Source organism: Oenanthe melanoleuca, chromosome 3 (genome assembly GCF_029582105.1).
Source record: "Oenanthe melanoleuca isolate GR-GAL-2019-014 chromosome 3, OMel1.0, whole genome shotgun sequence".
Lineage (NCBI taxonomy): Eukaryota > Metazoa > Chordata > Aves > Passeriformes > Muscicapidae > Oenanthe > Oenanthe melanoleuca.
The window spans coordinates 14,363,276-14,375,916 of NC_079336.1; the positions used below are offsets into that span (position 1 = coordinate 14,363,276).

Consider the following 12,641-nt stretch of genomic DNA (forward strand, 5'->3'; position numbering starts at 1 on the left):
CAGTGTTACAGGAGTCCAGAGATCTTGTGCAGACACTGCTGCCCTTACACGGAAAATGTAAGTGGAGGCCCATGGGATCCCACCACAAGTGTTTGCCTGTGTCTCAGTCTTCCCAGTCAGCTGTCTTGGAGGAGTCTTCCAGACAATCCAGAAATCCAACTGTAGACCTCAGTTCTGCATAACTATTCACAGCTTCTACTCCCTTTTTTTACCTGTATTTGTGAACACAACTAAATTTTAAAAAACCAACCAGCCAACAAAATAAACTATGAGTGTACCTAAGAATTCGGTTTTATTTAATTACAAACACAATGATAAACCATATTCAGCATCATTTAACTGGCCAAATTGGAACAGTTTTTGTGAAGCTTAAAGGGAAAAGGAAAGGAGAAGAGGGTACCAAAGAGACGAGCAAGAGCAAAAGCTGTTATAGCACTACAGAGTTTGGGTTTTTTTACTCTTGAACTTTTTCTTAGTCACCTTATTAACCTCCTCATCTTTCATGGCCCTTTTTATGACCTGTTTCAGGCTCCTTCTTTGCCCTGATCCCATGGGTCATCTTTTCTCAGCATCCCAGAAGAAGCAAGAAAAGTTACCCAGTGCAGACATCTGACAGCAGAGCAAGTTTGATTCAGTTGAAGCCAGATACCCAACTAGCATAGGATCAGAATTTTGCTTTCCCTGTGTGTCTTAGAGATATGAACCATATGAATGTGATCCTTTGAACCACATTCTTGATGATATTTGTCACACAGTTCCTCAGCAACTTCAAAAGTGTTTGAGTCCTTTAATTACTGTGCTGTTTACCTACTATCTTAACTAACAGACATTTTCTCAGAAGAGATATTTTCTCAAACACTACCTTTATTATCTCTTCCCCCAAGTGCAAAAATAATTTAAAAGAGCCATATTAACATCCCTGGTTATATAAAAATCAGTATTCTTTTGAGAACAAAAGTATTAAAAGAGTAATAAGCAAGTATGAGTTTCTGTCCTAGATTTGCAGTAAACTCTGTGCTTGTGCTTTCTGCTTCAGGGACCTTAGAAACTTCTGCCTACCAGTTCTTCACCAATAACACTTTGCAGTCATGTGTGAGAAACACAACCTTGGTGTCACTTTTCATTACCTAAGAAAATTACTTTAACATGGGTCTAGCACTGTGCTTGTTTTCAGGTTATTTCCCAGTCCTCTTAAATTGGTGCTTTATGTTAGCAGGTGTGTAATAACTATGAACACTTGGCTCTTAAATTGCATATATAATACATATCACTGTCTATGCTCTACCACTGGAAAACTGATTCATGCACAGAAAGGTGAGGAGACTTAGACAGAGTCTCTTTAATGGTACCTTAAGTTAGTTACAATTGAAGTATTTTGGCCAGTGGTTTCCTTACTGTGCCCCATGAGCCACTGGTAGGGACTCTACAGAATCATATGAAAACATGGTTTTAGGTAGAATTTTAATAACAGGGTACAGTAAGTTTTTAGAGTTGACTACACTCCAGTGGTCCAAACTGTTTGAAGACTCCTGACCTAGTCTGACATTTGTGATTACAGAATTACCAAAGTGCTCCCAGGTGCCTTATGTAGGCAGAGCTGTGTTACCAGGGCGATCTAAGCTACAGCTCAATGAATAACACAGCCAGCATATTTGCTGAGGGCAGGTCTCTTGAGGCTCTTCATTACCACTACATGGAATATACTTCCAACTAAGACACTGCAGGTAGGCCAGGAGAAGGATGAAGAGCCTGCACAGGTGTAGAAGGGAACATGCCTTCTAGCAGCACTGTCCTGCAGCAGAAGTGTCCCTTGGAAGTGCCCTTCTCTCTGTCTTCCTGCTGTGTGTCCTATATCAGATCTGGCTGGTGAGCACATCCCAGAGCAGTGTAATCGGGCAGGGCTGGGGAGTGGTGATTCTGTGAGTCACATTTCAAGCACACGGAACTGCAGTGGAGAGAAATGAGGCACCATGAAAATGAGACATCAAAGGCATATAAATAAGAAGACATATTTAAAAAAATGTTGAAATCTCAGCTGATGGGCAGGTGACTTGAATCACACACAAATCTTAAGCAGCTCAAATGCAGTTCCTTCACCAAAGCTCCATCATGAGGATGGCCAGTCTGGTTCACCTGAACCCTGACTCTTGGATGTTAGGCTCCTGAGCCTAACATCCAGGTCTGTTTTGCAGTGGTGAACTGGTGCCCCAGATGCAGGCTGCCCATAGAGATTTCCTTTTATTTTTGGAAACAGGTGGTATGTGTAAATTCTGGTCACATAAAGATTTTGACAGTGTTCATAGACCCAAGATATTTGGCAAACTTTTCTTTGTAAAGAAACTATTTAAAAATAAATCCTCTTGGTCTCACATACTCAAGAAAACTATTTTGTCTGAGAAAGAGCTGTGAGGACTTGGATTCAGATTTCCTGCTCAGTGCAGGCACTTACACCTATTCAGAGAGTGAAGTGCTTGCTAGCCTGGAGCAGCAATGCTTCACACTTATGTTTCTTAAATATCAGTGACTTGACAGGCTCAAAAATAAGTAAGGAGAATGAAACCTCTGAACAGGTTGATAGCTTGTAGACACTAAGGACTGCAGCAGCTCAGCAAAACGACTGCCTGTATTCCTTCAGTTCTAGACTGAATAGTTTGTTCAGTCAGTGGTGCAACTCAGAGTAACTGCTGCAAAGTCACCGGGTCACTACATGAGATTCTCTTGTCCTGGTCTGTTCCCTCTGTTGAGGTGTTAAGATCCCATCCCATCAATTTTTTCATGAGCATCTGATTCTGTAGGAGGCTCAGGACTCCCGTTCTCACTGTGGAACCCAAGGAAAATGCAAGGTCTTATTTAACTGGCTCAGGCATTTTTCTCTTTTCAAGCAACTCTCGATGGTGCCTCATTCACAAGTGTGGTCTACTACAGCTCTTCTTAGGAATAGCAAGCAAAACTTAACACTACATTCCATGTATTCCATGAATTGCTCCGTATTTGAGGTATTGCCAAAAGAACCCTAGAAGGCACATATCCATCCAGCGTAGCCTTTTTCTAGCCCACTCCTTTTCTGTTTCTTTGTAATGCATATGTAATGCAGATAGTACAGAATTCAATACATGAATTTTCCATAGCATGTTGAAGTCTCCACTTACACTTAAATCCCATACTGTCAACATTGCTTGAAAGGGAAAAAAACCCAGGAGTACCACCTTTCAACTTCCATGCATGAGAATAAATCTCATTTGTCCAATCATTCAAATCTTATTTGAATACTGATTTCAGTTTGCCCAAAAGAGTTTCATTTGTCTCTTTCATACAATTCTAAGCCTAAACTGGAACTTTTAATATGTATTTAAAGACATAGTACAAATTAATACACACACAAATGTGGAAGCAAAGCAGTCTGCATAAGGTAGAATGCCAGCAGATCTTTCCAAACCCAAACCTATGCAAATCCAATCAGTTAAATGTTTTGGGGTGTTTTGTTTTGTGTTTTTGCTATTATAGGTATCCAGTTGTCCAGCTGCCAGTTTTACTCAGGCTGCTGGAGTATACTGGCAGTCAGTTCCCTCTGCGTCTCATACACCAAAATAGTACAGCTGGAAACTGGCCCACATTTCATCACTTTCCACAAGATCTACATTTGCTGCCTTTATATTAACAATACTCCTGGAATAATGTCTGGTCCCAATGTCTGATGAAAATACTGCCCAGAAGAAACATATTTTACCTTGTACTTAGATTCTCTTTTCTTCTCTTAAGTTTCACATCAAAGAAGTTTTTTCCTAGGAGAGAAAAGAGAGTCAATAAAAAATCTCATGTCCACTGAAGAGCAGGAATTGACACCAGAGATGTTAACTTCCAACAGTGTCTATGACAGCTGTTGGGTGAATAAGAGAAATCACCACGATATATGTTTAATCACCAGGATGTACTTTAAAACCAGAGCATAACAAAACCTGGGTATTTGACATTAGGCCCAGTTCTTTTTTCAGTTTGTTTTTTTTTTTTCTTTTACTGTAGCCATGAGTGTTACCAAACAGTTGCACTGATGAAAAGAAAATCTGATACCAAATAAACAAAGCCAAATAAAAAATTAATCCTTTAAGCTTAAGAGGAAATATATTGCTCTCTGGTATTCACACATATTTATAAGTGTGATCAAGCACAAGAGAATGTGTCTCTCCATTATACACTGCAAGGTCTTTTCAGGCCAAATTTTGTGAAGTGTGCTCAATGGAACCTAAAGCCACATGACCTGTTAACATTGGTGCTAACAGAATCGTCTAAATTACAAAAAATTATTTAGGATGAGTTTTAAATCTGCATCTTGTTTCCATTTAAAGCAGTGTCACAGCTCTTGTTCTCTGAACAGAGATGGGATGCCTGTGAAAATATGAACTGTCTTGCCAGAGTGTATCCACAGATGTGGTGCAAAGGTGAGAAAGGCATATGTGAAACTACCCAGAAAATCATAAAGTTAAGTGGTTTATATTCATCATCCTGTCATGGAACACTAAAAAATCTCTGGAAAGCTCCTGAATGGCTTTGCCCTTGACATCTGGTGAATCTTAAATATGTATGTCCAGTTGTAAGACAGTAGTAAGCTTTAAAAATGGAAAGGTGTTTTCTGTTTCTCTTAAGATCCCTATTAGGACAAACGCATGACAGTCAGACGGCAGAAGTATCTTCATTATTTATACATAAACATGGGCCACCTTTCCTAAAAACTGGAAAGGAAGAGATGGAAGACTGGCAGCACCATCTCCTGGCAGACAAAAGAAATAGGGACCACTTTGTGTCAGAATGTAGGGCCAAGTAATTTCTTTGTGGATTTTTAAAAGGCTGTAGCAGGAAGTAACTTCACAAGAGTATATTCCCTCCCTAGGAAGATTAACTCTGATGCTTCAGGGAAGAAAAGCATTATGTGATATTATAATTATAGAGAACATATGCTCCTAATAATGAAGAACAAATTCAGGCTGCTTCTGCCTTTAAAAAGCTCTCTCATGTTGGTCTCTGCTTTCCTTTGTGATGCAGTAACAGTAGATTTCAAAACTAGCATAGCAAGTAAGTCAGTCCATATTTGTGTAGTCCTGGAATACCACAGGAGACCATAGAAGTTCCTCGAAGTCAGAAAATATTGAAATATGTATATTTCAAGAGTCATAGCCAAATTTCTGTCTTGCTGAGTAGGTAGGGGAAATGTTAGGAAATATACTACAAACTCCTGGATCACTAATGTGGGGTGTTATTTTACATATTTTGAAAGTGACAATAGGCCAAACAGCACTAAGTAAGGGTGAGGCCTTCAAAGTAATGAACTGCTGTATGGGAAAGAAAAGCATCTATGGAGATAAAAGAGACTAAGTCAGATGACTTGGTGAAAGAGAGACACCGAAGAGAAGAGAGGAGGAAAAACAAGTAAGGAAGAGAGGAATTAGAGAAACTTCAGAACTGGTATGCTACAGGAGTCCAGATCTCATTTATCAGCAAGAGGGAGAACACAGCCTCAGCAATGAGGCCAAAGTATACCAGTCTTCTGCCTGTTAACTCTTGCACACTAGCTCTTGCTGTTAGGTCCCCTGTTCCATGGTATGAACCAAGCACAAAAGCCTCCTTGTGTGACATAAACATGGATGATGTTTTGCAGTTGGGGATTTTTTCTATGTTTTGGAGATTATTTCACTTTGAGAAACTCCTAGGTGCTTTTTAAATTTGTTTTTTCTTTCTGCAGATGATTATGAAAGTGGAAGAGGTTTATGAATTTATTTATTCCACCCTTCTCCCAAAGTATGAATACTTCTTATACGTCACTGTACTTCCTAGGACTTCGCCCAACATAGATTCAAAAGCCACATGTAACACAGGTTTCAGTAATTCCCATGGGAAAATATGCAGCTGTATGAAGCCTACATTTCCCACATGGGTGGGGAGGAGCTCTGCTTATCTCTAGCTCAGAACCAAGATCAGAACTTTTTCCTCGAGGGATCATTTACTCTTCAAACATTCACAAAACAAAGGTAATCCACCATCTTCCTCCAGGGCATGCCACAGATTCCATCTTCCTTTCCAAACAAATTACTAAACTGTATATTTTTGAATCACTTTGGGTACTGGGTTCACTCCTTTTACCAAACAGTTGCTCTTAAAGGAACCATTCTTGTGAACAGGGTCAGGTACCCAGCTAGCTGTCACTTCACATCTCCAGCTTTTATTATTAACACAGGGAAACACATTCACTGCCTATGCATATTAAATTATTTTGTTTCTTTCTTTTATTCAATGTGATATACTTGTGCTATTCCTCACCAACACACTATGTGCTGTTTCTCATTAATTTCTAATCATATCCTATGTATTTAGCATATCCTTGTTTAGTCCCTACTCATATTAAATAAAATGGCTCAAATTCCTTACTGTGGGAAGGAAATAAGGCATTTCTATTAATAATGAGTATCAGCACACTGCAAAAGTGGTCCTGTACTGGACACAAGATGATATATTTGTATAAACAAATTATGATTAAAAAAACCCCACTCAGCATGTCATTAAACTAACCTACTGATGCCAAATCAATTATTGTTATTAATGTGGAATAAACAATATTGCTAAATCAGTGAAAATTTTCATAATAACTATATACTCTTATGCTATTATTAAATAGCAATAGTCTAAACACTTTAATCTAACAGCTCCATTGTGATGGTCTTTGTCAAAACCAAAAGCACAGTTCCATAACCCCAAAAAATATTTATAGGAAATCAATCTTTATTACTAAAGTGTCCTTGTGAGATAAGAAGTAAAGGGAAGAAAAAAACCTAGTCAGTGGGAAAATTCAAGTGATAAGAGAAAGTTTTTATCTGGCTTTCTATATCTTCCTTCACATCTTACAAAATAGCAAGAGATAGGGTAGTCCACCCATCGATAAAAAAAAAAAATGGATCTGTACTGGGACTTCTGAAGTCCAATATGTGATCTGGAAATTGCGATAAATAGTTCCAGATAAAACAATTCCATTCAAAAAAGTTCCATCTATAGTTGATTCTAAAGCTTGCAGAAAGATCCAGCAATATTAAAAAATATCTGATAAAATGGCAAATTACTATGTTTATAAATGCTGTATGTAAACACAAAATACTCACAATGATGAGCACTTGTTTCGTTGCTATTAATCTGGAAAGACATCTTAGAAAGCCAGTGAAGTATTATCTACCTGAAACTTCAACTCTGTATTCAGTGGAGGTCAAAAAGTCCAGAAAGTCACTAGAATCAAGACATGGGTAGAGGACAATTATTTATTATATACTTCAGAATGCCTGTACTACATTAAAATAAAAAGAAAAAACCACAAACCCAAAAGCCAGAAAGCAGAAACATGGATTAATCACACAAAAGGAAGGCTAACCAAAATAAGACATTTCATTTGGAAAAAACCCCAATCAAACCGATAACTCAGAGGGTTACGGTAGATTTCATAAATTACATCAAAGGAATGAGTCAGAAAATAATAAATAATTTTCAAGAGAATCTGAATTAATCTAAGATTATTCTTAGTGTACCAGGTGCCAGAAGCTGAAACCCACCAACCAAACTGGCTGCAAAACCAGTACTGAACCAGAGATGATAAAGCCATAGTGAAAAATTCAAGAGAACCTTCTGAGTCTCTGTTCCTCTGCTGGAACACTTCATCATTGGCCTTATCTCTGATCTGTTTCAAATGGAGATGTTGACTTAAAAGAAGTTAATGACACAAAACAAACAGTGACAAATTCTCAACAGACATGGTTCACCCAGAAAACTCAAGGATGCAATAATTCTTACTGTGCACTGAAATTCTAACTGTGGTATAAATTCTTGCTTATAACTTTCTTGGAATCTAAGAAATGAATTGTATCAAATGTTACCTTATTTTTAAAAAATTCTTTCTAAGGGAAAGCTGAACAACTAGTGGTCATTAAAAGTGACACAAATTTTTCACAGACTAGTACAACTACAATTAGTGCATGTGTGGGGAGATGTGATTTACCAGGAAAGGTCAACAAGGGTTTTGTCAACATTGTCCTTGCCAAGAGAAGTCTCGCCTTATAAACTCAGATGGAAGTCTTCTGAATGTGTCAGCAAGCAGTTGGATAAGAGGGATTGCAGACATAGTTTGCTGAGATTTCTGAAAGACATTCAAGACTTTCTTGCCAAAGGTTCTTAACGAGACTTAACCACAGGATAAGAGAGAAGATCCCAGCATGGATTGAAATGCATTTAAAAGACTAAGCATATGGTTAGTTTTCACAATGAAAGGAAGTCACTAATGCACCTTCACATCTCTGTGCTTATTCATAAATAATCCGAGTAAGGTGAGGAGTGACAAGACAGAGATTGCTGATGCTATAATATTATTCATGAAAAGAGAGAAAAGGTGTGGCTGAGAACTGCAGAAAGTCCTTCCTCTATTCAGGGCTCATACACCCTTACTGATGCTCCACCATATGGGGGACACATTTGCTCTGGCACAGGACTCAACAGGGACCCCCAGACTCTTCAAAAGCCTCACTCAGACTCTCTGTCATCCAGAATAGCACTGGACACCCACATGTGGGCAACTGTGTGCCCTCAGTGCCTGGCAGGAAAACAACACATGATCATGAAGACAGACAGATGTAAAGCCATGCAGATGGGGAAAAGACAGTTCTGCATCACATATGGAATAATGCTGTCTGAACCGACCACTACCCATCAGGAGTGGGAGCTGGGAATATTATTTCTAGGACAATGCCAGCTCAGTGGAGATCAACAGCACATTGAACATTAGAAATATTCAGAAGCAATATTGACAATAAGGCTGGGCATATTGTTATGCCACTTTATGAATCTACTATGTGCCTCTGTCATGAACACCATACGCAGTTCCAGTCCCACTACCACAAACAGGAATAACAGAAATGGCAAAGTTCATAGAATAGCAGCAAACACTTCCTTGGGAAGAAGGAGATTTCACTTGGACTTGTCAGTCTGCAAGAGGAGCCTTACCAGACTGCAAGGAGATTTCATGGAGGCTCTGAAGTGGTGACTGGCATAGAGAAGGAAAACTTGATGTACTGTCCTTTCCCAAGCAAGAAGCAGGGTTGGGTCATCACATGGTATCACAAAACATCAAGTTGCAAGAAAGGAAAGTGGCTGCTTGTATACACAGTGACATTGTGGAATTCCCTGCCACAGGATGATATGGATGCTACAAGTTTACAAGCAGTAGGTCACAGAAATCACGGAATGGGTAAGGTTAGAAGAGATCACAGTGGATCTGGTCCAACCTCCCTGCTTAAGTAGGGCCATTCCAGAGCACATGGCACAGGAGTGTATCTTGGTGCTTCTGGAGTATCTCCAGTGAGGGAGACTTGACAGCTTCCCTGGACAATCTCTTCCAGTGCTGTCACTCACACAGTAAATTCCTCCTCATGTTCAGGTGGCACTTCCTGAGCATCACATCAATTGAACAAATGTATGGAGGAGATACAGTGAGGGCTGCTAAGCACAGCCTCTCATTTCAGCAGTCACTACGTGGAAATTGTTGGAAGCTCAAAGCAGACCCACCGGAAGTTTCCCCAGAAGTTTAATCTCTTACAGTCTTCTCATCTTTGGGGACAAGAACTGCTAGACACACTCTTGGTTTAAGTGATGTATCTGCCTCTTTGGTGTTATGAAAAACTGAAAAATGAGTAATTTTATTGATGCTTTTTAAATATTTCAGGTTAACTAAAGAGCAGCACAGCTTAAGCAGGATGGGTGATGGGGACACTTCTCCATTTTTGCCAAGTACATCACTTGCAATCATCTTTGATGGAGGCATCTGCAAAAAGGTCAGAGATTCACCTAATTCTGGAGAACATTAACCAGAGCACTGCAGCACAGCTGTGACACAAGTACATTTTCTGTCCTTTTGTCTCAACAAGGCATGCTCTTTGGGAACAGTTGAGTCATGGACCCATCACTTATTATTAGTACTAAGTGCCACAATCCTCAGTTATGCTAAGGAAACTACACAAAACCTTGTAAAGTCACTGAGTACAGTCACTCACATGGGCTGGGGAGAAGCAGCAAACGCAGCTATGAGTGGCATCACTGAGAGTGCAAGATCTGAGAGGATCAGGGTCCTGCCCAGGCAGAAACACACCCCACGCTGCCCCAGAGAGGGGCTGCAGAGCCCAGAGCCTTCTTCCTTTCCAGGGATCTGTTCCCACACTGGGAAGGCCGGGAGGGGGCTGTGGTGAGGACGTCTCAAGAAAGCAGGTGCTCTCAGCAGGAAGAACAGCATTGCCAGCAGGTAGAGGAGGTGAACCTGCCCTTCTACTCAGCCCTGGTGAGGCCACGCCTGGAGTGCTGTGTCCAGTTCTGGGCTCCTCAGAACTAGAGAGGCATGGAGCTCCTAGAAAGGCTTCAGCAGAGGCTACAAGGATGATAAAGGGACTGGAGCATCTCTGTTAAGAGGAAAAGCTGAGAGAGCTAGGCCTGTTCAGCCACAAGAGATGATTGAGAGGACCTCATCAATGTATTTCAGTATCTGGAGGGAGGCGGTCAAGAGAATGGAGCCAGACTCCTCTCGGTGATGCCAAGCAATAGGACAAGACACAACGGGCAGAAACGGATACTCAGGAAGTTCCACTTGAACATGATGAAGAACTTTATTGTGCGTGCAACCAAGCACTCGAACAGACTGTCCAGAGGCTGTTATCTCCCTCCCTGGGTATATTCAAGAACCGCCTGGATGCAATCCTGTGCCATGTGGATGACCCTGCAGGAGCAGCGAGGCCGCACAAGAAGCCCCACTGCGGTCTTTTCCATGTTACCCCTTCCGGAATCTCCATGAGGGCAGCAGGCACCGCTCCCGCCCTCACAGCGGAGCGGGCACCTCCGCACCGCACCGCCCCCCGCCCTCACAGGGGAGCGGGCACCACCGCACCGCACCGCCCCCGCCCTCACAGGGGAGCGGACACTCTCCCCCGCAGCGCTCCTGCCCTCACGGCGGAGCGGGCACCACCGCACCGCACCGCACCGCCCCCGCCCTCACAGGGGAGGGGGCACTTCCCCTCCGTACCGCCCCCCGCCCAAGATGGCGGCCCCGCCCGCCCCACAGTGCCCCGCGCGCAGCGGCCGCGCTTCCGGGTGCGGGCCCAGGAGGGCGGCGGGCCCGGCGCGGCGGGCGGAGCGCGGCGCTGCCCCGAGCGGATGCGAACGAGCGGGCGCGCAGTGCCGGAGGAGGCCGCGCCCGGACATGAGGCTTCGGCTGTGGCTGGTGCCGGCCCTGGTGCTGGTGTGGGGGCCGGGCGGGCTGGAGGCGCTGGGGCGCCCGCAGCGCTACGGTGAGGGCAGGGCGCGACCACGGCGAGCGCGGAAGGGAGGGGAGGGAGGGGAGCAGGAGGGAGAGACCACTGCGACAGTGCGGGGGGCAGGCACGGCACCCCCGCCTCTGCCGGGGGTTCGCGGTGGGCGATGTGTGGGGTGGGCAGAGCACCCCTTTTTCTGAAGGCATGGCTGATGGGCAGTGTTTGGGGTTACTGCTCTCTGCGGGGACGAGGGGAGACACCATTGTATTCGTGCCCGAGGTGTGCTGAAGAGTTTTTCTCACGGAGTTTGCGTTGTGTTAAGGCGGGATAATCCCAGAATGGGTCGGGCAGGAGGGGACCGCAGTGGGTCATCTGGTCCCGTCTCCGTGCTCCTGCAGGGTCAGCCTGGACCACATTCCACAGGATCGCATCCAGCCGCTTCTGGAATATCTCCAGTGAGGGAGGCTGCACAGCCTCCCTGGGCAAAGTCAGATAAATGGCTTCTGTTTGGAGAGTCACCAGAGAGCCCGAAGCCACTGGAGCTGAAAGTGACCTCTAGAAACGCTTGACACGGGGGAGAACCGCTGCTTTATTTAACTCCTGTAAACAGTTTTGCGTCTAAGCTGCTGCTTTGCAATGAACAAGTTGTAGACTTTAGTTTGATAAGCAAAAGCAGAAATGGCAGATGGACTCTTGCAAGAGCCAGTGGCTGTGCCTTGCCCTTAAGTCCCATGTCTAACATAGCCCTTGGATCCTTGTCTTTGCTCCATTTTTCTTCTCTCTATGATAGTTCCTTATCACTGAAAGAGAAAAAAAATTTGTTTCCTGTAAAAGCTTTGTCTGGCCCCCAAATGAGAACGCCTATTTTGAAAATCAAAGGTACATGAATGATTTTGTGATAAGGTCTGTTGCTTTCCTTGAGCCCATTGGAATGTGGGGTGGGGATTCACATGTGACATTCAGATCGACAACTGAACTGTCTGCAGACTATCTGAGCACTGTTCCAGTGATCAGTCAGCTTTACATTTACACAGAGGTAGTTGTCCTGTCTCCAGTCAGTGAGGCCAGCAGGGACTGCTCCAGATCTCCTTTCTTGGCTCAGATCTCTCAGCACATTTCCTGACAGGTGTCCAGGCTGCAGCTCTGCCCTCCTCTCCTGCACCTGGGGTGGATCTGTGGTTCTGTGCACACCTCAGCAGTTGGTGGCTGCAGGAGCCTGGGAAGGATGGGGCTCAGTGGTGGATGCTCCAGGAAGTGTAATAGAAATAAACATAGCATGTCCTTTCAGTATCAGGCAGGTCAGGGAGGTCCTGAACAGCAATTGCA

The 12,641-nt window shown here is 43.2% G+C and overlaps 1 protein-coding gene across 1 annotated transcript in view; it reads left to right on the plus strand.

Annotated features, from left to right (window-relative positions):
* Positions 1-11,117: 11,117 nt before the first annotated feature.
* Positions 11,118-12,641, plus strand: part of ADAM17 (ADAM metallopeptidase domain 17) — a 36,067-nt gene continuing 34,543 nt past the window's right edge. Inside the window, exon 1 of the mRNA XM_056488521.1 lies at positions 11,118-11,351. Within this exon, the coding sequence (XP_056344496.1) occupies positions 11,264-11,351 (88 nt within the window). The 5' untranslated portion in view covers positions 11,118-11,263. The remainder of the gene's footprint in view (positions 11,352-12,641) is intronic.